Genomic DNA, 24,640 nt, shown 5'->3' with positions numbered 1-24,640 from the left:
TCGCAAGCTTCAACTTTCAACTTCCAACTCTTCGCCTGTATAATAATACCTAATAGCCCCGTCCCAGGCCTCCTGTGCTGCAGGCAATACAGCTAATACTCCTGCGTCCACCGCCCTGCGACTGCGATAACCTGCTTGTTCCCGCCGTCTAGATCCACGCGCGGTTCCGCCCTCTATCGACTGCGAGCCCTGTGGCGCCCCCCCCCCCGGATCAGACCTATCATCTCTGTCCGCCGTCCGACTTCCCTTCCCCCGCCGCCCTTCTCCCGGCAGCCTCCAACGGCGTCCTCACGTTGCAGCTTCATTGGGGATCGTTGCAAACTGCATATCTAACCCAGCGAGGATCCCTAGGCCGTCGCAGTTCGCCAACCACACCAGCCTCGAGCTACCTATCCCATCCCAGTCCTCGCTCCCTGCGCAAAACTAAGGCTGTTGCCCCTAGCGAGCTCCCGTCCGACTACACCGTTGCAGCTTCGCCTCGAGCATACCGCGCGCCAGCCAGCCAGCAGCGATGGCGGACGCTCCTCCTCCTCAGCCACCGTCCGGTTGGAACTTCGCTGCCATGGCCGCCAACGTCGTGCAGTTTCTCAGACTGCCTGTTCTGGCGTCTGGCGGCCTGGCCGTTGTCGCCAGCGGCATGCTCTACTTCAAGCAAAAGTACGCCCACCTCCCATATCCCACCTAGTCCATACCACACCGTTATGACTTGCCTCTGCAGCAGCAGCTAAACATGCTAAAGTGACCTGATCTATCCCCGCAACATACCCGCCGATGCACGAACAAACGTTCCCAAACCGTCAGACTTCGGCATGACCAACTTCGAAGACCTGCGCATCCCCACCCCGGACGGCGAGGTGCTGGCTGCCTACTTCATCCGTCCCTCCAACAGGAAAATCAAGGCGCAGGTCACCATCCTCATGTTCCACGGCAATGCGGGGAACATCGGCCACCGCGCTCCCATAGCCCATATGCTCGAGCAGCAGCTAGACTGCAACGTCTTCATGCTCGAGTACAGAGGCTACGGCCTCTCCACGGGTACCCCGGACGAGGCTGGCCTCAAGATAGACGCCCAGACGGCGCTCGACTATATTCGGAACCGGGCCGAGTTGCAGGGCACCAAGATTGTTATCCACGGGCAGAGCCTGGGTGGTGCCGTGGCTATTGATCTGGTTGCAAAGAACCAGAAAGAGGGCGACATTAAGGCGTTGATCCTGGAGAATACCTTTCTTAGCATCCGCAAGCTGATACCCAGGTGTGTAATACATCAATCTGCAGTCTTAAACCCCCCTTTTTTTGCTAACGAGTGAATTATAGTGTCTTCCCGGCTGCAAAGTACGTTGCTAGACTGTGTCATCAGACCTGGTTGAATGAGGAGGTGTTGCCCAAAATCACCACTGTCCCAATACTATTCCTCAGCGGCCTGAAAGATGAGATAATTCCGTAAGTTTATTTATCTCCCCCGCCTTTATACACATATCTTGTCTAACATCCACTCTAGACCCGATCACATGCTACAACTGTTCAGCATGTCTAAAGGAACAGAATGCATCTGGCGCACCTTTCCCAACGGCCAGCATAACGACACCGTTGCCGAGCCCATGTATTTCGAGTACATACATGCCTTCATCGTTGACGAAGTCCTGGACTAATGTAATCATCCACGGCTCCCCCATAAATACCATACTAACGCACACACGCACACACGCACGCATAATCATCTCCCGGCGTCACCGGCTTGCTTTTCCTTTGTCTCCAGTTGTTTCTCATTTTCGTTTTCCGTTGGTTTTTTGCATGGTTACCCATATCAGGGGGGTGGTTCGTTGTTTCGGTGCACTTTGGCTTGCTTCCTCGTTCGGCTTTTTTGATTGATTGTTTATTTTGGCTTCTGGTTTTTTGGTTTCTGGACCTCCTTTCGTTTATTTCTTTTGTTCTTTTTTGGCCTTTTCTTTTTCTTTTTTGCTACCTCTGGGTTCCATGTTTGCATACCATTGACACGATACCCGGGTTTTATACAGCCCATTTTGCATGGTTGGCTTACGGCTTAATGCTGCCCACTCTTACTTTTCACCCTCTTTGTCCATGATCACATTACACAGCGTAGAGGAAGAACATACATTTTTATTTTAATAATACTCAACATTAGACCACTCCAGTCCTTTCTATATCTTACTACCTATCAATATTGTACATGCCGTGTAATCTACACACACACACACACCCCACACTGCCCATAAAAAACCGTTGGACAAAACAAACCGCCTTACTTACACCCTCTGCACCTCATCAATAAGTTCCTGCACCTTAAACCCCTCTGAGTCACCACTCGTGAACATCCTCAACATCTCCCCCTTTCGACCCCCCTGGCTCCCAGCCCCCTCGGCCTCCCAGTCATAAAACTTCTGCAACCACAGCACCAGCAGCTGTGCATCGTCAACCGTCACACCCCTATCCGTCACCACGGTGCCATTCATCAATACAATCCCCTTATCATCCGCAAAGTCCAGATGGTGCGTAATCACCGTATGCGGCGGCGCAAAGCCCGCATGCAATTTATATTCCGCCAAGGAAGTAAATATCACCGTCGAAGTATGCGTGTTATGCGTGCTAACTGGCGTGGGGACCTTCGAATCACTCGCCGACGCAGGCGGATGGAACCCCCATTGAAGGAAATGCATTTCAGCAGCAATTGCCTTCTCAGCTGGCGTTTCCGAGCTTGCCTCGGCGTTTTCCTTAGGGTCTTGCGGCGTTTCTAACTCCCGCGGCAAAGGGAGGACGAACTGCGGGTGTTGTCGAGCTACTTTCACCATGCGATTGTATGTATCTATCGGGATGCTGGCGCATATCGAGTTCGGGTTCGTGACGTGTCGTGCTCGCCATAGCTTGCCGATGGTGTCGGGCGGTAGGGCGGCGGTTTTCTCCAGATCAAGGTATGATGATAGCGGCTTGATGCCGGGTGGTGATGAGGATTTCTTAGCTGAAGGTACGGAGGGTTTCTTATTCAGGCCTGCTGGTTCAGAGGACGGTGATGAGGATGGCTTTAGGGGTGTCTGGGGTGCTGCGTCGGCGTTGCGGACTTGCTGGATCTTCTCTTTATATGCTTTCTTGAGCGAGGATACGGAATCGTGGCCCTCCCTGATACATTATGCCGTTAGTAAACCAGAAGTAGATGTAGAACAAGAGGAATCTCATGCTCACTCTTTGGCCTTGCGTGCTAGCTTCTCTTTGTACTTATCAAGCACCTGTGAGGACTGATGGGTTGCGATGAAGCGGACATCGTGGACCTGGGCCCATCGGCGCTGCACATGTCTGGTGGGCAGAACAGGCCGGCTGAGGAGGTTTCTGAGCGCTGGTATCCGAATTGAAGCCATCCTGGGCGTCCTTTTAGCTCGCTTGTAGCTTGTTCGCTTTTATATTCGTTGCTTGTCTTTGCTTTCGTCGAGTTTTGGATAACCAACGCTTTTTTTAAGCTCGTCCGTGCCAAGACATCGCGATAACTTTCTATCGACGACGAAGATTTTATTCCACGAACTGTTTATTATTATTAATTACTATTTTGATTCCTGCTTGAGCTGAAAAGGATAATATAGTTGTTGGATTCCGCTAATAGGGACTATTATACTGTTGAATCTATGCAAGGGCAAGGCCAATGGCTAAGAATGAATAAGAAGAGAGCAGCTGCTAGTTAGTCTTCGCCAGCTCATGCAACACCATAGTCCGATACTCGCCCCAGACCTTGAAGCCAGCACGCTCATACCAGTTGACGTGGTTCGACCAGTCGACGAATACATGCTCCATCCCTCGTCGTTTCAGATCAAGGGCAGCGTGCGTGATCAGGGCGAGACCGACTCCCTTGTTTCTTGCCTCAGGAACAACTCCTACGCAGCCAATTTGACCAGACTTGATACCCACCAGCGGCTGCATGGCGAGCTCCTGTGTCATCCCGATGCCCAATTCCTGCATCAATGTCCACCCGATCTGCTCACCTGTCGATGAGTCCGTTGCTACCATTACCTGGTTGTACTGGCCTGTTTGTGCTAGCCCTTCATAAGCGTCCATCCACACGGGATCTTTGCCAAACAGCTTGCGCTGTTTCTCCATACATTCTTCATATTGTTCCTTTCTCCAGGGAGCATATGTGACTCCTGCCTTTTCTGCGCGCTCTAAGACGCCCTTTGGTGCTTCGTATGAGAGTAAGTCGACAGTGTAGTCCCTTGCTGTTGGTCTACGCTCAGGACAGAACCCACGATGGATAAAGAACTCCTGGGCTTGATTTGAAATATCCATTGGGACTCCCGGCCAAAACCGAGGGAAGCTTGAACCAATTGTAACTGATGACGTGGAATATCCGTTTCGAAGGTATATTCGGGCGTGCTCAATCAGTGCGGTTCCCACGCCCTTGCCCTGGTGGCCGGAGTCCACAAGGACCACGGGGATGAATGCCGTAGGCCGGTCTTCATTTGTATAAGTGGCCACAAATCCTACTACTTTATCTCCAACACGTGAAACAAAGTGGTTTCCATTCGGCCTGCTTAGAACGTGGGAAAGTGTCGCCGATGGTACGGCATATCTTGGTAAAAGTCCATGCCAAAGTTCGACGACTTTAGCAAGATCCCTGTCTGCGTTGAAAGGCTCAATCGGTACCTGGCAAGGTTTAACCGACACTGGAAGTTTTCCTTTCGCGTCGATGTCTCCAAATATTATTCTAACAGCAGGTATAAAAGCTTCAACAGTTGGCTCATATATGGTGAGGTAGGTTTTGACAAAATCCTCATCCTCTAGGAAGTCGTACGGACCTCCAATAGCCACTACAATGAGCTTCTTGGACAACCCCTCAATCAGCTTCGTCAGCTCTACCTGGTCTACGGACATCTTCGCATCTTTGGTTACCAGAATAACTGCATCAGCTTCTGATATCTTTGCTTTGGTCATTTCGTCATCTTCAAGTATGATGTCCTGGAGAACTGGGCATTCAATTGTATATGAGTGGTATTGCTTGATCACGTCCCAGAATTTCGACTGGGTGTGTGGAAGAGTATGGGGGACCGCAACGTTTTCTCCGACTAGAGAAATGTATGCATATACCACGTTCTCAGCTGGCTTGAGAGGAATGACTTTCTGTGTATCCCTCACCAATGTTGTACTTCGAGCATAAATTCTCGTTGAAAGTCTTTCATGTGCCAGACGAAGTTCTGAAAGCAGCTCGGGTTTCCGTTTTCTGAAGACTGACTTCCAGCTAATAAACTTGTCTTTCAATGCTGCGACTCTTGCGACTGATTTGGCAACACCTTCAGAGGTGATATCCCCCTGCTTGAAAGCTTGATAGACTTCGTTATACGCACCAACTTGAACTTTCAGTGTATGACACACCATGGCACAATCTACGCCAGCGGCAATTGCCATAGCAGCGCCCTTTTCAGTGCCATAGTACTCACGAATAGCATCCATCTCCAGGCAGTCAGACACCAACAGTCCATCATACTGGAGTCTTTCCCGCAGGAAGTCCACGCAGCTTTTGCTGAGAGTCATGGGTAGATTTGACTCCTCAAGTGCCGGTAGAACAATATGGGACGTCATAACGGACTCGATATTCTCCGCAGTCACTCTTCGGAACGGAATCAGTTCACATGCTTCCAGTTCTTCGATGGATTTGTCCACGATGGGAAGGCCATAATGGGAATCGACCGTCGTATCTCCATGGCCTGGGAAATGCTTTGCACATGGAACAATCCTCTTCTCACGCAAGCCTGTGGCAAAAGCCGAAGCTATTCGTCCCACGCTCACTCCGTCATCTCCTGGAGACCGAATTCCGATAACCGGGTTGGATGGCTCTGAGTTTACATCGCAGACAGGAGCATAGTTCATGTTAATACCAAGGGCATCTAGCATTTCACCCGTAGCTCTACCGATCTGAGTAGCGTCTTCGATGGAGCCCGTTGCTCCCAGAGCCATAGCTCCAGGAAACTGAGTAGCGATGGGCGGCTTAATCTGGCTGACCCAACCGTTCTCTTGGTCTGCGGCAATGAACAGGGGCCGGACATGACCCGCATCCCGAGCGGTTTGCTGAAGCTCATTCGTGAGAGTAATCAACTGCTCTGAATCGTGGACATTACGTCGGAACAGAATGATATTTCCGATGTAAAAGGGTGCTTTGATGAGTGACTTGATATCTTCACTGGCTGTCAGGCTATCAAAGCCGACGATGAAGAGCTATTTCGGGAGTCAACGTCATTTGTCTATACTGTCTAATCTAGAGGGTATATATATTTACCTGGCCCAGGCTTCTTCTGATTTCTTCTTCCTCGTTCATGATGCCGGCTCTGTCGGACCCTGTCCTCCTAGCAATGTAACTGTTTGTTTTTTGTTTTGATGATGATTGAAGCTGAGGAAGGTCGAGCATGTGGAAAATGCGACTTCTACCCCACCATTTCGGCTACCCAGCTGGTACGCAGAATGCCCGTCATCAGCTTTTTACAGCTAATATATAGTCATTAAGTCTGAAATCGCATTTAAACGGCTTTTCTATATGTTTTTACGTTTTGGATACTGTGAGTATATTTCGTTGGAACCGAGGTAAATTACTTCGACAAAATGACGGCTAGTTAACTCTTGGAGGATAGGAAAATTGGCATCTGGCTAAGCAAATCTAGACTTTATAATAACAGATCCAAGGCATTAAGCAAGCTTGCCAGTGGGAATAGAGAAAAGAAGAAGCGGTTTCCCATCAGAATGTTCCTGATCAACTCGATAATACCCCTTACGCTCGAGTTGGATTGTGTCATTGGCTCGAAGTTCCCCTGCTGCAGCATCAATCCAAGCATGTGAACGGACTTCAGATTTCCAGTTGACATAGGACATGATATCATCTTCCTTCTCCAACTTGTCCTTTGTAATAAGATGGTCAAATTCAACCAGCTCAGCGGGGATAAGACCTTGGTCCTGAGAGAGCCAGGTTATCTTCTTATCTGTTTTCTTGAAATCCCCTTCCAGATGAATGTCAAGCTTAAGACTGGTGATAATCTGCGTTTTGGGATCTCTGATAATATCACGGACAATAGCATTTCCCCATCCCATCAAGGTAATCTCCTCATTGGGAAGAAACGACAATGCATCATCCTGGTCAAGGAAGATTTTGCTGCTGTATACAACATCTCTCAACCCCAACTCAGGAGACTTTGGATGCTTTTGTTTCTGCTTGACGAGGGGAGAATCTCCAACTCCATTTACTTGAGTATAAACCATATTTTTACTCATAATGGCAGTGTAGCGAGAAGCAATAGGATCGATGAATTTCTTATTGATGGCCCATATTGACGTCCAGTCAAGGTTGATAATATTTCTGCTTGGACCTTGCTTCAAAATGAACTCACGGAGAGCCGGGATTGTCATTCCCCTCCTTCTAATGCCGCGGATGGTTGGCATTCTCGGGTCATCCCAACCCCAGACAACCTGCTTCTCGACCAAGAGCGCCAGCTTTCTCTTCGAGAGAACAGTTTGTACAAAGTTCATTCGAGAGAAATCCCAAATTGTAACTTCACGAAGCCCTAAAGCCTGCTGTATCCAAGAATATTGCGCGTTCCTATCCCGGTATTCGTTGGTCCGAAGAGCGTACGTTATACCCTCGATAGAGTCAAGGACAGGTGCACAGAAGTCATATGTAGGATATACCTTCCATTTATCGCCAGTCCTATGATGTGGTTGAGGATTGCAGCGGTATATAACTGGGTCTCGCATTGCTTTATTGAGGTCATCCACTGATATCTTCGCTCGAATACACCAGCCTTGTCCCTCTGGTGAGCCGGATTTCATTTGCAATAGATGGAAAAGGCTTTCATCTACGGAAAGGTCCCGGCACTTGCTTGCTATCCCATGTCGTCTCTGATGGCCCATAGTCTCCTTGTCGGTATTGTCAGCATATGCCTTGCCATTGGAGATCAATTTTGTACAAAGATCAAACATGACATCAAAATAGTCGCTGGAATATGTGACTTTATCTGGTGTGATCCCAAGTAGCTCAAGATCGTGAAGGATAGAATCTTGGAACTCGGCGTTTTCTTTCGATGGATTCGTGTCATCAAAGCGGCATATCATTGTCCCACCCGGCTGTTTATGGGCAAAGTAGTCATTGAGCAAAGCAGCCTTTGCATGTCCAATATGAAGATAACCAGAGGGTTCCGGTGGGAATCTGGTGACGATATTCTCAGTATTCAGGCCGATTTCGTAACTTGCTCCTGCAGCACTACCAGCCGCTCGTTTCTTTCGGAAGGGAGCTTCCAGATCAAGTACAATCCGATGTATCCAGGGGTTCTCAGTTTCAATAAGGGAAAACCATCGAAGTATGTTCCCCCCACGTTTTTTGATGGTCGAGAATGATACTTTATTTCCACGTATGCTTCCCCATACGATGATATCAGCCAGGGTAAGAGAATACCCGACAATGAATGAACGAAGAGTAAGGTGGCTTTCTAGTTCATCCAGAGGCTGTTCGATGGCTTTGAAGTCTAAAGCCGTCAGATCCAGAGATCTTGCAATCCATTCAGATACCTGGGTGAAGTTTAGTACACTTTAGCAATAAACCGTAGCAATTAGGTACAAACCTGGTCCTTATGGCCAACTTGGAGAGAAGAGAAATTATCCCTTAGATGGTGAATGATGGAATCGCTATAGAGAAGTTCTCCATCTCCCGTGATTAGTTTGAGGGGCTCTTTGTTTGGGCCGACGAACTCTACGTCCTCTTCATAGGCGATTGAAACTGGAACTCCGCCATCTCCCTGGTTAGCATACCCAGCGGCAAGCAGGCCAGGCAGTACAAGGGCATGATTTGCCTTGCAGGCGGCAGTGAGAGACACCATCTTGCAAGTTTGATCGGTTGTTTCGGGACGTTGTTTGTCACTGAGTACGGAGCATGGGGATCCCATTTAAATAACTAGGCTGCATGCCTGAGTCATAGCGACAAACGCCCACGATTCTTACAAGCCCCAAACTCGGTTCACGTGGCAATCATTTCATTTTCTCCCTGTCAAACACTGATGCTATCTTCGTCTTCTATTCATCTTTGTCGCTCTTTAGTGATGGTCATAATAATCTGGCGACGTTGTGCCTGGATGAGACTAATAACACCGTGAGGACAGATTTTTCGTGGCTTTAAGTGCCATGTCAGTAGGACAACGCTTCCCTGCCCTAGAGCTGTAAGCATTAGCGATTATTTCACGTAGAGAAGAGTATTATATGTGAATCCATCTCGTCTTCCGCTTGTCTTCCGGTCGCCTTCTGATGTTGTCGTTCGATCAAAGTGCAAGAAGAGAGTTTAACCTTTTTTAACCTTAAGTTTTGTTTCTATTTATGATTTATTTTCTCCCCCTCCACCCCGCCACCGCCTATTTACATCTACTTCATCTACTTCATCGACACCCACGATCCAGCGATTAACCTGTTTATTTTTGATATCAATTGCAGCCCAATGTCCAGCCCTATGTTCAAACTCAATACGGGGCACGATATACCCGGCCTTGGGTTCGGGACATGGGACCCCAGGTACCCGGAAAAGGCATACGATGCAACGCTCCATGCACTCCATGCCGGGTACAGACACCTCGACTGTGCTGCTCTCTACATTAATGAAGAGCTCGTTGGCAAAGCGATACATGAATTTCTCGAGTCTCGTCCCGACGTCCAGCGTAAAGATCTGTTCATCACCACCAAGGTGTGGAACCATATGCATGAGCCAGAAGATGTCGAGGCTAGTATAAAGGAGTCCCTCCGAAAGCTGAGGCTGGACTATGTCGACCTGTATCTTTTGCATTATCCAGTTGCCACGGTAAAAGATGAAAAAGGAGGGGAAGCTGTGGGCGCTGATGGAAAGGTGTGTATATAAGACTGTCAAAGTATGAGTGCATACTTACGATGACCACCTAGTACATTGTCAAGAGGGAACTCACAGAAAACCCTGAGCCTACCTGGCGTGCAATGGAGAAGGTTGCCCGAGATGGCCTTACACGGGCAATTGGCGTTTCAAACTGGTCTGTCTCTCGACTACGGTCTCTGCTGAAGTTTGCATCTATACCACCGGCTACCAACCAGATTGAGATTCACCCTTTCTTCCCAAACACCAAGGTTGTTCAATTCTGCTTCGACCATGGTATCCTTCCTGTGGCCTATTCGCCTCTAGGATCCCAGGTTCTTACATGTGGCGAAGCGGAGAAGGCTCGTGGTCAGCAGGCGCTTCGAGATATAGCTACCAAAAAGGGTTGTGACATTGGACAACTTCTCATTGCATGGGGTTTGAGGCGGGGGTATTCAGTAATTCCAAAATCCTTCACAAAGTCACGAATCACGAGTAATTTCCAGCGAGTCGAACTAACGGACGAGGAGTTCAAAGCCATTGGGGATGCTCCTGGTGGAAAGTACACTCGCTTTGTTGATCTTAGCGTTGAATATTCTTATGATGACTTTTGGGCTGATGAAGAGGATAGATAGACTTATAGAGATCCAGCAGTCGGGTTACGATTTGGTTTATTTAGATGAGAGTTAATGACCAGATTCAAGTTATATTTATATATTGATATGATGGGGCTATATGATAGGATTTATCCTTACCAACCTCTAGTAGAGTATATCAATGTATAATTCACTTTAACCTGAAAATGGGATATTGATCACCAGTGCTGACTGGAATAATACCGAATGACGCAAATGAGTCAATGTTCTCGGGCTATTATTCACGAATGGTCAGTAAACGTCCATGATCAAAACAGGTAAAAGGTCCTTAGTCCTTACCTCCAAAGCAACAAATGCAAGAGCGGCGTTCTTCTGGTTTGTCTTGACCAAATACGAGCCTGCTGGAAGCCTGATGTTACGCTCAACAAGTTTTGTCTGCACGGTAGTAGTGACGACGCCTTCGTAGTATTCCTTGTCGAAAGTAACAGAAGTAACGTTCAAGGCCTCTACTGGCCCGACATAGCTGTAGGGGAGCTTGTCAGCCTTGACTCCGAATACTTCCAGGCGCTTGACGATATCTGGCCACGAAGGAGGGATAAGGTATGCCCTTGGGCGACTGCGAGTCAAGACGGCTTCCGCAGGGGTAGTTCTGAGTTTGTTAGTCTAGGAATTATATGAATTCATGCATTCGGGGAGAAAGACTTACGTGGCGAAGTCGATAGGATAGTCAAATAGAGAGGCATCGGTTATGTTGAGCATGCCAAAAGTCCTTTCCATTATTGGAGATTTGTCAGTGAGCACGATATCGTTTCTGCTATTAGTGAAGCGTCTAATGCCCCTTTCGATGGTATTGTAGACTTCATCGAAGTTGTCGACGGCGGTTTGCAGGATGCTCTTAGCCATGACCAATCCACTGAGAGTTCGGCGTTCGAAATGCTGATCGGCAATACCAATGCCTCTGGTCTCGCAGAGGAAGACAACACACTGGGACAGCCCCATAGCGTTTCTTCCGATCTTAGCGTCAGTACCGGCCTCAAGGAGAAGGAGCTTCGAGCTTGAGGATTCTCCCTGAGTGATGTATGGGTCCCAGCGGAGACCAGCAGCCTCAATATCCTTGCCCATACGCTTGGCGAATAGTTTCTCTGACAGTTGACGGATGCCTTCATCGATATTTAGATTCTTGGCTGCACTAAATAGAGCATCAGCAGCATAGATAATATCCTTTTTCGGACCAAATGTTCGACCTGCAGTGAACTCGTGCATGTCAGTCGCAATGTGTGGGCTGAATCTGGTGAAGAGCTCCTTGATGTCTCTGGTTTGTTGCCTGGCAAGCTTGACATGGTCACGGTTGGGATCAAAATTAGTGGCCAGGTAGCGCTGGAAGTAGAAGACACCATCAGGGTTGTAACGAGGCAACACTAGGATATCCATCTTCTCCAGGAGTTTGGCAGCCCATTTCTGATTTGCGGCCAAGTCACCAAGGAGCGCAAGCATGGACTGGTCGCCCGCAGGTTCGTTACCGTGCACACCTCCCTGGAGCCAAACTCGCAACTTGTGGCTAGAAGGGTTCTCAACTGAAGAGTTGCTCGCTGAGAGATACATATAGGGAAACTTGCGGCCCTCTTCAGACTTAAAATCGGCCTCGTGGTAGGCCATCCAGCTGTTCGACCTTGCCAGGCGGCGCATGAAGCCCTCTGATACCCATTAGCAGGTGAACTATCGGCAAAACGAGCAGCGTTAAAACAATACTCACCCATGGTCTCGTCCCTGGTAGGCCCAGACGTGCCATCAGAGAAGCCTCTGGGCACAGTACCAGGGGAGGTAAAGGCAGGAGACTGCAGATGTGTCCCATTTATCGCAGGAAACGCCCCTGCGACAACAGCAGAGTCCTTGTGCGTAGAGAGCTGGTTGTAGCCATATTGCAGGGCACTCGCACAGTGCGATCCCAGCCCCAGGGATATCAGAGCCAGCAAACGGTAGGCCACCATCGTGTCAATGGTTCTGCTTCTCTCTTCCTAAGCCGCTCTCTTGTTCGCAAAACCTGTGTCGGCCTTCCTGCGCCGCATACGGGGCGAACCCGCGCATTTTATACCAGCCAGCGAGCGCATAGTTACCCGAGGTGCACGACCTGGAGTCTCTGGGCAATTATTTCTGGCTGCTCTCCCCCTCCAAGCAAGCGGACAGCCTCCAACCCTGGCCTTTGCTCGCATTTCTTCCCCGGAGTTTTCTTCTTTGCTTCTTCTTTGCTTCTTCCTGGGATCCGCAGTGACATCGAGATGTTTGCTGACTAAGCGCGCTGATCCGATTTCGTTCCTGCAGGGCAAAAGAATCCAATTCGACGGCGACGTCGACGGACAGAAAAGACGACGAGAAAGGCGAGGTTGAAGAAGATGATAGGCCTCGAGGCGATGAAGGTTGGGTGAGCTGCGGGACAGGTACCCGTTTTCAGGTCGAAGTTTGTGCTAACTTTGTGAAAAGAGTGAGAGACTCAGCAGTTTGCCTCCCATGAGCCATGCCACGCTGGATGTCGATGCCATATAGTCCAAGGGCGCAGATGGCATATTATCAAGGATATAACCGATCAGAGCCCATGTCAATGGTGCCGAGATTGACATTGCGGGGAAATCCAACAAGGGCGCGCTGTGGTCGCGGTCGCCTTGCATATTCACCTATCTGGTCGATTTTGACGGATGTCCCGTCCGATGGAGAATGATAGAGGTCTAAGCCATGCTACCTCATGAACTTCACCTCGTCTTGATGACGAAGAGCTTTACCGTAGGATCACCTCGGTTATTGGCATCCTTCGACTTTGCACTTGTCTCTGGGGCGGCGTACTCGACGTCAACCACCGCGTGCCTCCATCCCAGTGGCCTGCCCAGGCGCTAAGTTAACTGGCCAGTGATTGGTGAGCAAAGGATTTAAACGAAGGGCCTCCACAGAAAAACAGGGCTATCCAAGCAGTGTCTACGTTTGTACGATATGCGCTGTTAACTATGAAATGCAGGCATGGCAGTCCAGGCCCTCCAGATATAAGCAAGTAACTGGGGATGATGTCGGCCTGGGAAAAATTCTTCGCTTCTCATGACCTTCTTGTTCTTGCATCGTATCTAGGGTACAAGGGAGCCATGCTAGTCCTTTGCAAATGAACTTTCGTCTTAGGATTTATATGCTAACTTGGTTATATAGAAGTGGCCTTGCATCAATTATCAATTCAGTAATAAATAAACCCTCCCCTTCCCATTTTAGAGACGGGAGTGAGGGTGCCTTGGAGTGGGCAATAATCTCATGCCAGTTCCACCAATGGACACTATCTACGGCCGGAGTTGAGCACTTATATTCCGGTTGTGCCGTTCCGTCTCTACGCTACCAAGGGCGACTAGCTGTCGAAATGTAACGGAAGGGCGACGGAAATAATAATAGTAGTAATATTAATAGAGAAAATATGAAGACGTAAGATTCATTCCATATGTATGTACCTTGGAAAAAAAAATATGTACATTTGAAGTTCAAAGTGGCTCGTCAAAAACCTGTCGGAACACTCGCTTCTCCCCTTTCTTACACATTCACCTACTTACACTCGTTTGGAACCTGGGTGCTGCCAGTGCGGTTCTTTGGATCGAACTTAGCACCGACACCGAGACCACGCTTAGCGAATCCCTTCCAGATCTCACACTTGTTGGCACCCTTGGTGAGGTTCATGTCGGCATCGAGGATGGCATCACGGGCCTGGACGAAGTTGGGGTTGCAGGGTTGGCTGAAATTAAGCCGTTAGTTACCTTGAAACATGACATGGAGCGAACCAGGGGGGGAAGTTCGAAGAGATGGGGGCAATTCTCAAACACTTACATAGCCATGCCGTCCATGACAATCTTCATTGCAAGATACTTGCCGTCATTTGGAACGCCGTTCTCGAAGATTGGGACTGGGCCATCATTCTTGCCGTGCTTGTCAATGAGGTTCCAGAGGACTTCGTAGAGCATGGTGCACCAGACAGTACCGATGGCATGGACCTCGTTGAGTTTGTTGTTAGAGGTGTAAACGAGAGGGTTGACGTTCATGTCGGTGGAGTATGGGTACATGCGGACACCCTTGGGGCTGTTGTTCACCCATCCTCCCTTAACGTAGTTGGTCTTGCGGGTATCATTGGGCTTTAGACGGACAGCAGTGGCGTAGAAGTCACCCCATCCTTCTCCCATACCACCGGACTCAATGGCGTTCAAGCATCGGGAGTTGGCAGGGCCACCGCAGAGACGGTTGGAGACTGTAAGCGGAGTTAGCCTGGAAAGGATACCTAGATGCACTCAGTATACTTACGACCGTGGGTGTATTCGTGGATGATGGTTCCAGCCTCGAAGGAAGCATCACGAGGTGGGTTGGCGCGGGTCCAGATGTAGGCACGCATACGGCCGGGCTGGCCATCAGGGGGAGTAGCAAAGTTGGCGTTGTTGGTGCCAGAACCGTCCTGGGCATTCAAGATAACAAAGTCATTGCCCTTACCGCCTTGACCACGGTTGTTGACCTGGAAGTTTCCGGCCTTTTCGTTGAAACCGAGCATGTAGTACAAGTCATGGCAGACATTGGAGGTGTAGAAGAGCTCGGTAACAGAGGCATCAATATAGGTCTTGGGTGGGTTCATGTCTGGTGAGTAGGGGTACTCGAACTTCAAGTTCTTTGGGCTTGGTCTGTAGTTGTTTTCATAGTCACTGCCTCCGTCTGGGTTGTACTGGGCGATAGCATTGTTGCCCCTGGTGGCAGTGTAGTTGTTCTGTCCATCGGAGAGCCAGGTCAGGGGGGAAGTCTTCAAGTTCCATGGGTTGGTGAGGATTTCACGCTTGCCCTCAGTTGGGTCAGCAAGGCCCCATTTGCTGAGTAAATGTTAGCTTTTTTTCTGATTTATATGAAGGCAGAGTGAGGATAAGGATATACGCACTAGACCTGGAATGTAGCGTGAGCAACGTAGTCGACTACATTGTGAACCTTGGAGGATTCCTTTGCATCCATATAGGAGAGGAGCCAATTGTCACCAATATCGGTTTCAACTCTCCAGGTCAGAGCCAAAGAACCATCTTCCTTGGCCATATAGCAAAGCTTAGCGGTGGGGTCAGAGAGAGCACCAGAGGTACCCTTGAACATGACCTTGTGCTCGCTCATGTCCTCAACGTGGGCTCCATCAGCCTTGATTGGAAGGTTGAGAGCCTTGCGGACACCGTGAAGTGCCTGCATTGGGTCAATGAAGTCTCGCTTGACCATTGGGTTGGAAGAGGGAGCTGGGCCGGTGTAGAAAGAGTTTCCGTGGGAGAGGACTTTGCCATCTTTGCCAACCTAGTATCAACACAGGGTAAGTTTCAGACCTTAACGAAGGTAGGATTTGCACGATTTTGGAAGACAGGCTCGTAACTTACGTTGACGTTGAAGTCAGAGTTGTCGATATCAATGCCGTGCATGGTCTGACGGAAACGGACGTGGCCAATACCAGAGTCACCAACGTAGTGGTCATCGACGAGACGGAACTCCATGTTTGGCATGGTCTGCTTAACCAGCTCAGTGGCAACCTCAAGATAGGTGCCCTGGCGGAAAGAAGCAATGCTGGGCAGTTTCTTCATCTCATCGTGGCTGGTGTAGCTGGATCTGTGAGCAACGCGGAACTCATTTAGGTCGACAGCTCCAGCTCGGCCAGCGAGACTGGTGCTCGTCGAGGGCTGGGGGTGTGCGAGCACATGGAGAGGCAGGCTGAGAAGCCCGGCGGCAAGCAAAAGGCCGTGCATGTTGATCAGAGGAGTATATATATAAAGAGGAGCTGTGAGCTTGAGAATCTGCTCTTCCAGAATTCACACTCCTTGGGTATCATCCCAACCTCTTTCCTGGGAAGGGGATCAGCTGGAGTTTATATATGTTGATCTCCCTTGATCATCTCCCATGCTTTGATCATCTCCACGTCCCAGAAAGTCGCATGGTATCCCGAGGCAGATTGGGGGTTTGAAGGGACCTGGAGTATGCTCCTGAAGGAAAGGCTCCCAATCCCGTTGCATAGCCTGACTCTGGGGCAACGCGCCGTATGTTTCCGGCCGACCGTGTCCCATGTCGGCTTCAAGCACCATGGTTCATGCAGATCCTTCCACGGAGAGACGAGGTTTAAGGATCAGGGCGAGGATTGTGAGTCCAAGAGGTCGTATTTCGGGACATGAAGCCGGTGATAGCCACGGCAAGGGTCTGTATCATAGTGTGGTTGTTCTCCACTTCAAAATCGTGGGGTTAGCATTCCGCAAATGAATAGTTAATAAAATAGTTAAAATAATATACATATAGCGAGAGAGCTGCATTGGTGGAATTTGTGGTGGATTCAATATGGGGAGAGACGTTGGTGAGCCTGTTCCCCGGACAAGGGGTCGTCCAGCGGGTAAACAACATCTCTATATTTCGGCATATCTTCATGCAACCTTCACTGACAACTCACCAGCGTAAGTTTACAGGGCTGAGGACAGTGGCTGACACGGTGTGGCTAAGGAATATACTTGATATCATATTCTGGACTTGGTATCTCCATAAGTACAGCCTTTCATACCCCCTGGATGTGCTTGGATGTGAAAAGGAAAGCAAGCCAATTTGGACCTCTACTTACGGAGTACTATAAATATAATGTCAGCTGATTCGGCCTGTCTTCTCAAGAACCGGGGTCCCTATACGCATCCAGAAAATTGACAGTAGTATGCTCCGGGAGTATATATATTATTCACTCACATGAAGAGGTTCTACAAATAGGGTTGAAGAACTTCCTGAGTATGATTCCACACCCTCTCCAGAGCCGAGTCCCGTAGTATTTTCATGTTCTTTGCATTCGGGGTACAATCACACTTGTAGTTGACCAGAAACAGGCCATTTTCCTCCTTTTCCAGTGAGTTTATGCCTAGCTTTCCATCCCACGGAACACCACGACCGCCAAAAACTGCACTGGTACACTGGAACAAGTGTCTCTGTCCGGCCTCTTCGTCGCTGAAGCTGAATACTCTGAGAAGAGTCTCCAGGAAAAGCCTGATGACCCAGCCCATGATTGAGTTGGGATCCCACCCTCTCCTCACATTCCCCGTATTGACCCATCCGGGCCAGGAGTGGATGAAGGTAACGTTGGGATTGGCCTGAGCGAGCTTCTCCCAGCCCATGCTGTTCATTGTCCCATACTGCATCTGGGCCTTGATGCTGCCAAAGTTGCCAGGCTTCTTGAGATCGAGATCATCCAGGTCGATGCTCGTCTTCTCCAGGCCCCCTGCCATGACGCTGATGACCCGGGGTGCCTCGGCCTTGTCTAGCAGAGGGAGGAGATGGAGAGCAAATAATATGCGGGAGTAGTACTCCAGGCTCTGGGAGGTTTCTATGCCCTCTGCCGTCTCCTTGCGTCCAGCAAAGGGAGCGTATCCCGCCGTAAGGAATAGTAGATCGACACGGGACTCCTTGCTCTTGATAGCATCGCATACTCGCTTGGTCTCTGCTAGTAGAGAGATCTCGCCTTCGGTCCAGACGATCTCAGCCCTGGGGTTGATGGCCTGTAGCTCTTGGATGAAGGTCTTCATGCGCTCCTCAGAGCTCTTGCGGCCGACTAGGTAGATCCGCATGCTGGCCCCGGTGCCTACCAGGGCCTTGACCGTGTATTGTCCGATTCCTGAGGTCCCTCCCGCGAAGACAGCGACTTGCGGTGCCGTCGACTCGCTGATGCGCGCGTTGGACGCCTGGACCTCTTTGTACGAAACCATCGTCAGTGTCTCGGTAACTATTAGTTAGTTGTTGCTATTCAGACAATTCCGCCTCTTCCGACAGAGGCCTTCGGCATCAACATCATTGTACCAGCATCTTTTATGCCCATCCGTGTCCAAGGCAGCAATAGCTGTACGTCAGTCGATAACTAGCAGCAGTGGTCAGCCTGGCTCACCAGCCACAGATCCTCCACTAAACAGAGTTGGTGCGAGTTGGCGCCTGCAAGCATCACCCTGGAAGAAGACCAGGAACCCTCGCACAGAGGGAAGAGGAAGCAAAAGAGTGAGGGCAGAAGCGAGACGCTGGGCTGTCGATCTCATGCGTCCCCTCGACTCGACCTGAGATGTTTGGTTGGTGTCCGTTGGCTGCTGGAGCCGCAAGGATGGCCAGCAGGCCAAGCGCGGCCCCTGAAGCTGAAACGCCCTCGAACACGCCCGAGAAGACGAACTGAAGATAGTAAACACTTGGCTGAGACTGCTGTGGGTGGCAGGCTCAGTTCGGCCTTGGATGTCTCGAGATCCTGAGATGGTTCCGCATGTTGGTACCGAGAGAGTGTCATGCCAGGCCTGCATAATGGGCACAGGAATGCCTGCAAGTTGATATCTCGACTTTATATCACTGGACAATTATACCGAAAGCAAGTCTTATTCTAATTAAAGATATGCCGATCGAAACAAGCCCGGGAGCCTCTTTCACAGGCCGAGAAGAGCTGCCATCCCGAGAAGATGGGATGTATCGAGGACGGGGTTGGTGATCAACCCGTCATCTCCCTGGCTCCATCTCAGCCGACACAAGGCTATAAATGAGCAGTCTTATCGGCTTCACGTTGGCTACGGAGTACCTATGCTTTTATCATGGGAGACACCTCTGTACTATCAGCATTTCAGGCCGTGAAAAGCCAGGATATGGCGGCACGGCCGATGATCCCTCTTCAAGGCCCCTCAAGGGGTGATCCATACCAGCGCCAACTGCAACACTTCTTGACACTGGATCGATCTCCCTTCAACGAGCAAAATAGTCAGGCATAGCCGTCCAAGGACAACCCCACGCTTTCATCGTTGTCTACCCATCCATGTCCACGATTGAGATGAAATTCGAGAAAGGACAAAAATCTGGGGATAGCCGCGGTCGTGACGTCAATACTTGAATGTTTCCTGTCTTGTGTCCGATTACGGACTGAGAAAACGGACTGAAGCCCGGGGAAAAGAAATACGCCCGGATCGAGGTGTCCAATTGACGAAATAACATGACAAACTGATTCATTGATATCATACGAGGCCGCCGTGAAAACAGCAGCAGAGGCTCGGGGAAGTGTCCAGACTAGGCCATCTCCGGGAGTCCTGCATGATTTAGTTTCTCTCCCAGTCGCAGGGAGACAGCGCTTGAATGCATATGCATCTTCAATCTTTCAACTTTATCTCTTGATGGCCAGTGTATTGCCACTACTATTGACAGGGGACGTCTCTTAGCTCTATCAACAGATGCGGAGATGCTCGGTAGATTTGCCTTGGCTGGGAGTCAAGTATAACCGAGATACTCCTATTACATGCTTGCTCATGGCATATCGGTAGAGACGGCAGCATCTTTGTTCATATAATAACACAGAGATTCTACATATTGCCTCAGGATTCTGTATATGGACTCTTAAAAGGTCTTGGTAACTAGTTAATGAGATAAACCGTACTAAGCAATGACCGTTGCTTGTATGGAGTACTTTATCCAGGACATCGGCGTGCTTCTTAGCAATGCTTGTTTTTACTATAACTATAACTAACTTGACTACAGCCCCATATTACAGCTACATATACACAAGCCGAAGACCGAGGAAGCTTGATGGTTCATTTAAAGAAAAGCCCAGGCAAACAATTGCTGTAAGACAACATTCAGCCGCATCAAGCTAACGAACTAGTTAACCAACCACTCGACAGGCTGAACCTCCGAAAACAACCAGCATGGACGACCTGATTAAATACTTCCAGTTTGAATGCGGATACTTACCCATCAACCGGAGTTTATCATGAATATTTTTCGTCGGAGAACTACCTTAATCATTCATGATCTGCTGGTTTCGACTCAGCTCGGGCAAAAACAGCTCTTTTCGATCTTTCCCTGTCGTACAAATTTTCACTCATGCCCTCAAGCGGCTGCTGGCAATAGAGAATATCCAAACCAGGACTTGCTGTTTCAATATACCTCTGGGCGTTGGCTTTGGGGAGAAAAGGAACAGTTAGCAGCTCGCTATGTGGAGTTCGATGTTGCAGCTCTTTGCCAGGCGGCAGCGGACGCCGTTGGTTCTCGCTCATGCACAGATATCACAAAATTGACAGAAGGAGATTTCAACAAAGTCATGCTGCTTACCATGGATGATGGGAAAGAAGTAATTGCAAAGATACCAAATCCTAATGCTGGGCGTCCGCACTTTGTGACGTCTAGCGAGGTGGCAACGATGGACTTTGTGAGTACCTATTCGACTGAACACACATCCCTTAATCCAGAGTCAAGACTAATTTTTCATGTCTATTGTAGGTCAGGAATAGATTAAATATACCCGCACCAAAAGTATATTCGTGGTGTTCAGATACTAGCAAAAGCAAAGTCGGTGCGGAATATATTTTCATGGAGAAAGCTAAAGGAATTCCGCTTTCGAAAATTTGGGATGATATAGATGTCATTCAGAAGTCAAAGATTGTGGAAAATATTGTGCTCTTTGAAAAGTCTCTGGCGCTGAACCCGTTTCCTGCATACGGTAGCTTGTACTATTCCGATGGCGATACTACAGAAGGCTTTGCAGAAAGTGGCTTCACTGTTGGCCCTACCAATAACCGAAAATACTTTGATGACGGAAGACGCTCATTAACACTAGATCGTGGGCCATGTAAGTTTTTGAGCATACTGGATATATCACTTTTTCTCCTTGCTGACTCTACGCAGGGTTCTCGGTAGAGGATTACATTACTGCCAATGCAAAGAGGGAGCGTGCATCAATAACTTCTCTAGGTGCCTCTCCAAGGCTTCAGGGGATTTGCCATGGCCCTGGTCTCTATCAACCATCACAAACTGCAAAGCTCCGTGCATTGGATCTATATTTGTCTATATCAAAATACATTCTTCCCAAAAACAAAGAGACCCATAAAGGTGTCCTATGGCATCCCGATCTCCACACAGACAACATCTTCGTTGACCCGCAAGATCCAACCAAAATAACATGCTTGATCGACTGGCAGGCGGTTCATATTGCGCCCCTTTTCCTACAGGCTCGTCGGCCAGCCTTTCTAGATTTCGATGGCCCTCTCCCAGAAAGGCTTAAGTTCCCTTCCTTGCCAGAGAACTTCGACGATTTGCAACCTGAGGAGAAACTTAAGGTGAAGAAGCTAAGGGACGAGCAAGCATTATACGTGCTCTATGAAATTGAATTGCTGCGGCAATGCCGAGCCGCAGGTTCAGCATTACATGGTCGTGATACGTTGGTCAGTCGGCTGACAGGTCTTGCTGGGTCAGTTTTTACCGATGGAGAGCCAGTAGTGCTCGGCTACCTGATGCAAGCCGTTGACAGATGGGGCGAAATAGTGGGAAAGGATACCGCTGGAGATCCAATCATCCCATGTCCTATTGCTTTCACAGATGCGGAGAGGACTAAGCAACGGGTAGATCAACAGAGATGGGAAAAAGGTGTCGAATTGATGGATGATGTCGTTCAATCTTTGGGCGCATATAGTGGCTGGGATGGGTTTGTGAGCCATGACGACTACGAGGCAAAGAAGCAGCAAGTCATTGCCTCGCGAGACGCTTTCTTGCAGCGTATGGCCGGATCAGACGAAGACAGAAGAGCGAAATGGAGCAAAGCATGGCCGTTTCCTGGGACTTCTCGAGTAGATTAACCCCTAGAAGATGTTTCCAGGACTTGTATTATTCGGCTTTTGGTGGATCCAACAGATTTAATCGTTCTCTAATGGCTCCAGGTACGGAGTACACCAGGATTAACTAGTGACTTGGTTAGTTAACTGACTTGCATAAAAGGCCCGGGTTCCCCTCACTGATCTGCCTGCTTTCTCCATTCTCTTCATCTTCTTCTCCTGGTATGATACAGTCGTGTCAATCCATGAAGTCTTTACATCTAGCCAACACCACCGCCAGTCTGTAAATCTCCATCAGGTACCTTGTTTATATCCCACTGACTCTACTGCATACTGATCATTTTCCATCTCTGACAGGCAAAGCAATATGATCTCCCTCGTTGCCTTCGATCTTGACGGCACTCTTGCCCTAAGCAAGCAGCCGCTACTGGATACCATGGGCGAGGCTCTCGCTGACCTCCTGGGGGTGGCTCATGTAGCCGTTATCTCTGGTGGTGACTGGCCACAATTCCAAAAACAGGTGGTTAACCGCCTGCCAGCACGCGCAGATCTATCGAAGCTTTGGCTTATGCCAACGACTGGCACAAAGTTGTACAAGTACCAGGATGGAGCTTGGAAGGCAGTGTATGCAGAACTCTTCAATGATGAAGTGAAACGGCAGATCCTAATAGCCTTCGACCAAGCCCTGGAAGCAACCGGCTTCAAACCTGAGCAGACCTGGGGAGATCGTATTGAAGACCGCGGTAGTCAGATTACCTTCTCAGCGTTGGGACAAGAGGCGCCTATCCATGCCAAAGAGATCTGGGATCCAGACTTTGCTAAGCGCAAGATTATTCAAGCTGATTTACGGACCCGTTTACCGGATGTCTCTATTAATATGGGTGGTGCAACGTCAATTGATATTACACAGAAGGGTGTTAATAAAGGGTATGGCTTGAAAAGACTCCGTGATGCAAGCAATATTCCCCTCGAGGAGATGATGTTTATTGGCGATGCGATATTCCCAGGAGGCAATGATTATCCAGCTAAGGAGATTGGTCTAAAGACTGTCTGTGTTCGGGACCCGGATGGAACGCTGGCTGCGATTGCTGCGATCATTGCGTGTCTGTCGTAAGATACCACATGAAGTAAATATCACAGGGAAAAATCAAGATTAAGAGGGGGCACCCTCGAGTACTTCAGCCGGAATAGATACCTGATAAAGATTAATCAAGCATTACTGCGGACTTCATCAGCGCGCCCTGTACAGGGTAATTGGCTATTGAGTAGGTAGTCAACTCTCTACTTCCCTCTGGTGCCTCACTTTCTGCATCAATCAACCGCCGAACTACCAACCCATGTAGTTAGACAACTATATAGTTGTTATGATGGTTGTATAGATCCATACAGTGTTTCTTATATATAACCTTAAATAGATACTTCAATTTTAACTTCACAGACCCATTGACATTTTGCTTCCCAGTTTTCCTTATATATAATAACTAATATTTCCGAAGGAATATTGAAATCCCTCTGAAACAAGCTAGTCAATAAGGATCTCTCAATATACCTAATTTCAGAAAGCAGGTGGTGCTTCTATTTTCTTTAAATAAAGTGCACTATCTTCATAGTATCCATATTAAAATAAATTGCTTGGTGGATGCTCTATCAAACCGCAATGTCTTGCTTCATTACGATTATATATACTTCATATAATTAGCAGTCTTTAGGTATTCCACGCCAGTCAGGTAGTAATTGATTCACGGAGCGCAGGCAATATGATCTGCGATGCCACTGATGAAGAGATCAGTACCCTCCGCCATATGTCTGATGATGATAGACCACATACTGTCCATCCTGCATAGATTGTTGGCGCAATAGAATCATTCCCGCTTGATGCTGTTGCCACACCATTGCGTACGTTTTTCCTTTTTCTTCTTACTAGTCAACTAACTAGTCGCAAGACTACATACGAAAATACAGCTGCAATCTCGGGTGAATTCGGGTGACTCCAGGTACCTTCAGGTACATTCAGAGGAGCGTAAGGTAAAAGGAGTGAAAAAAGCAGCAAGGACGCCTTACCGGAGAGAGCAGCAAAAAATGGGTGATCAAAAAACATACGACAGTCGGGATTCGCTGGTGGTCACCCACCCAACTACTAACCGACCGGCAAGTGGCTTAAGTACAGCTGAGCGGACGGGAAGCTCTGTTTTCCACTTCCTATGGTCGTATGTACTAGACTCTTAGTTGAGAGGGTTGATATAGGGTTGGGGAAATACGGATATCCACGACAACCACCCCAAGGCTTGATGGGAGGGAATGAATATCCATTAGTTAGACTCCGTATGGCTGGGTTATACCCAAGACTGGGATACGACGAGTGAGATCCTTCAGGATAACTAAGGACAGGGATCTCCTCTAGTTGCATTAATAATTGAAGAGACTGATACCCCGCGGATCGAAACTGCTTCGGATAGGCTTTCGTCGACTCCAGGCAGCAGCTTCATACTCTTCGATTCAGACTATCAGACAGCTTGATATACAGAGAAAAATGGCCGACCTTACACGACGCGGCACCTGCATGTGCCAGGGTATCGTCTACGAGGTGAACGATAAACCTGAGCAGA

General features: G+C 48.8%; 10 protein-coding genes across 10 annotated transcripts; 4 read left to right on the top strand and 6 right to left on the bottom strand.

Moving 5' to 3' along the window:
* Window positions 1-511: 511 nt before the first annotated feature.
* ARB_02412 (uncharacterized protein) lies at window positions 512-1,649 on the top strand (the record flags this gene model as incomplete). The annotated part of the gene is made up of 4 exons (XM_003011307.1): window positions 512-657; window positions 740-1,252; window positions 1,315-1,440; window positions 1,499-1,649. The coding sequence occupies 4 exons, from the start codon at window positions 512-514 to the stop codon at window positions 1,647-1,649; spliced, it is 936 nt and encodes a 311-aa protein (XP_003011353.1).
* Window positions 1,650-2,264: 615 nt separating this feature from the next.
* ARB_02411 (uncharacterized protein) lies at window positions 2,265-3,368 on the bottom strand (the record flags this gene model as incomplete). Its single annotated transcript, XM_003011306.1, has 2 exons — window positions 2,265-3,132; window positions 3,196-3,368. The coding sequence occupies 2 exons, from the start codon at window positions 3,366-3,368 to the stop codon at window positions 2,265-2,267; spliced, it is 1,041 nt and encodes a 346-aa protein (XP_003011352.1).
* A 310-nt stretch (window positions 3,369-3,678) lies between these two features.
* Window positions 3,679-6,397, bottom strand: ARB_02410 (beta-glucosidase; the record flags this gene model as incomplete). Its single annotated transcript, XM_003011305.1, has 2 exons — window positions 3,679-6,207; window positions 6,269-6,397. The coding sequence occupies 2 exons, from the start codon at window positions 6,395-6,397 to the stop codon at window positions 3,679-3,681; spliced, it is 2,658 nt and encodes an 885-aa protein (XP_003011351.1).
* Window positions 6,398-6,672: 275 nt separating this feature from the next.
* On the bottom strand, window positions 6,673-8,849 carry ARB_02409 (uncharacterized protein; the record flags this gene model as incomplete). Its single annotated transcript, XM_003011304.1, has 2 exons — window positions 6,673-8,541; window positions 8,595-8,849. 2 exons carry the CDS (start codon window positions 8,847-8,849, stop codon window positions 6,673-6,675), a joined length of 2,124 nt encoding a protein of 707 aa, XP_003011350.1.
* A 608-nt stretch (window positions 8,850-9,457) lies between these two features.
* ARB_02408 (uncharacterized protein) lies at window positions 9,458-10,473 on the top strand (the record flags this gene model as incomplete). Its single annotated transcript, XM_003011303.1, has 2 exons — window positions 9,458-9,859; window positions 9,913-10,473. 2 exons carry the CDS (start codon window positions 9,458-9,460, stop codon window positions 10,471-10,473), a joined length of 963 nt encoding a protein of 320 aa, XP_003011349.1.
* A 252-nt stretch (window positions 10,474-10,725) lies between these two features.
* ARB_02407 (uncharacterized protein) lies at window positions 10,726-12,422 on the bottom strand (the record flags this gene model as incomplete). The annotated part of the gene is made up of 3 exons (XM_003011302.1): window positions 10,726-11,083; window positions 11,141-12,128; window positions 12,188-12,422. 3 exons carry the CDS (start codon window positions 12,420-12,422, stop codon window positions 10,726-10,728), a joined length of 1,581 nt encoding a protein of 526 aa, XP_003011348.1.
* A 1,579-nt stretch (window positions 12,423-14,001) lies between these two features.
* ARB_02406 (uncharacterized protein) lies at window positions 14,002-16,199 on the bottom strand (the record flags this gene model as incomplete). The annotated part of the gene is made up of 5 exons (XM_003011301.1): window positions 14,002-14,188; window positions 14,281-14,695; window positions 14,749-15,299; window positions 15,365-15,756; window positions 15,837-16,199. 5 exons carry the CDS (start codon window positions 16,197-16,199, stop codon window positions 14,002-14,004), a joined length of 1,908 nt encoding a protein of 635 aa, XP_003011347.1.
* Window positions 16,200-17,183: 984 nt separating this feature from the next.
* On the bottom strand, window positions 17,184-18,179 carry ARB_02405 (short chain dehydrogenase/reductase family protein; the record flags this gene model as incomplete). Its single annotated transcript, XM_003011300.1, has 1 exon — window positions 17,184-18,179. The coding sequence occupies one exon, from the start codon at window positions 18,177-18,179 to the stop codon at window positions 17,184-17,186; it is 996 nt and encodes a 331-aa protein (XP_003011346.1).
* A 2,018-nt stretch (window positions 18,180-20,197) lies between these two features.
* ARB_02404 (uncharacterized protein) lies at window positions 20,198-22,058 on the top strand (the record flags this gene model as incomplete). The annotated part of the gene is made up of 3 exons (XM_003011299.1): window positions 20,198-20,702; window positions 20,759-21,046; window positions 21,124-22,058. 3 exons carry the CDS (start codon window positions 20,198-20,200, stop codon window positions 22,056-22,058), a joined length of 1,728 nt encoding a protein of 575 aa, XP_003011345.1.
* A 343-nt stretch (window positions 22,059-22,401) lies between these two features.
* ARB_02403 (uncharacterized protein) lies at window positions 22,402-23,148 on the top strand (the record flags this gene model as incomplete). The annotated part of the gene is made up of 1 exon (XM_003011298.1): window positions 22,402-23,148. The coding sequence occupies one exon, from the start codon at window positions 22,402-22,404 to the stop codon at window positions 23,146-23,148; it is 747 nt and encodes a 248-aa protein (XP_003011344.1).
* Window positions 23,149-24,640: the final 1,492 nt, after the last annotated feature.

The sequence above is a fragment of the Trichophyton benhamiae genome (genome assembly GCF_000151125.1).
Source record: "Trichophyton benhamiae CBS 112371 chromosome Unknown contig00294.0, whole genome shotgun sequence".
Classification (NCBI taxonomy): Eukaryota; Fungi; Ascomycota; class Eurotiomycetes; order Onygenales; family Arthrodermataceae; genus Trichophyton; species Trichophyton benhamiae.
This window is presented reverse-complemented; position numbering and strand designations above follow the sequence as displayed.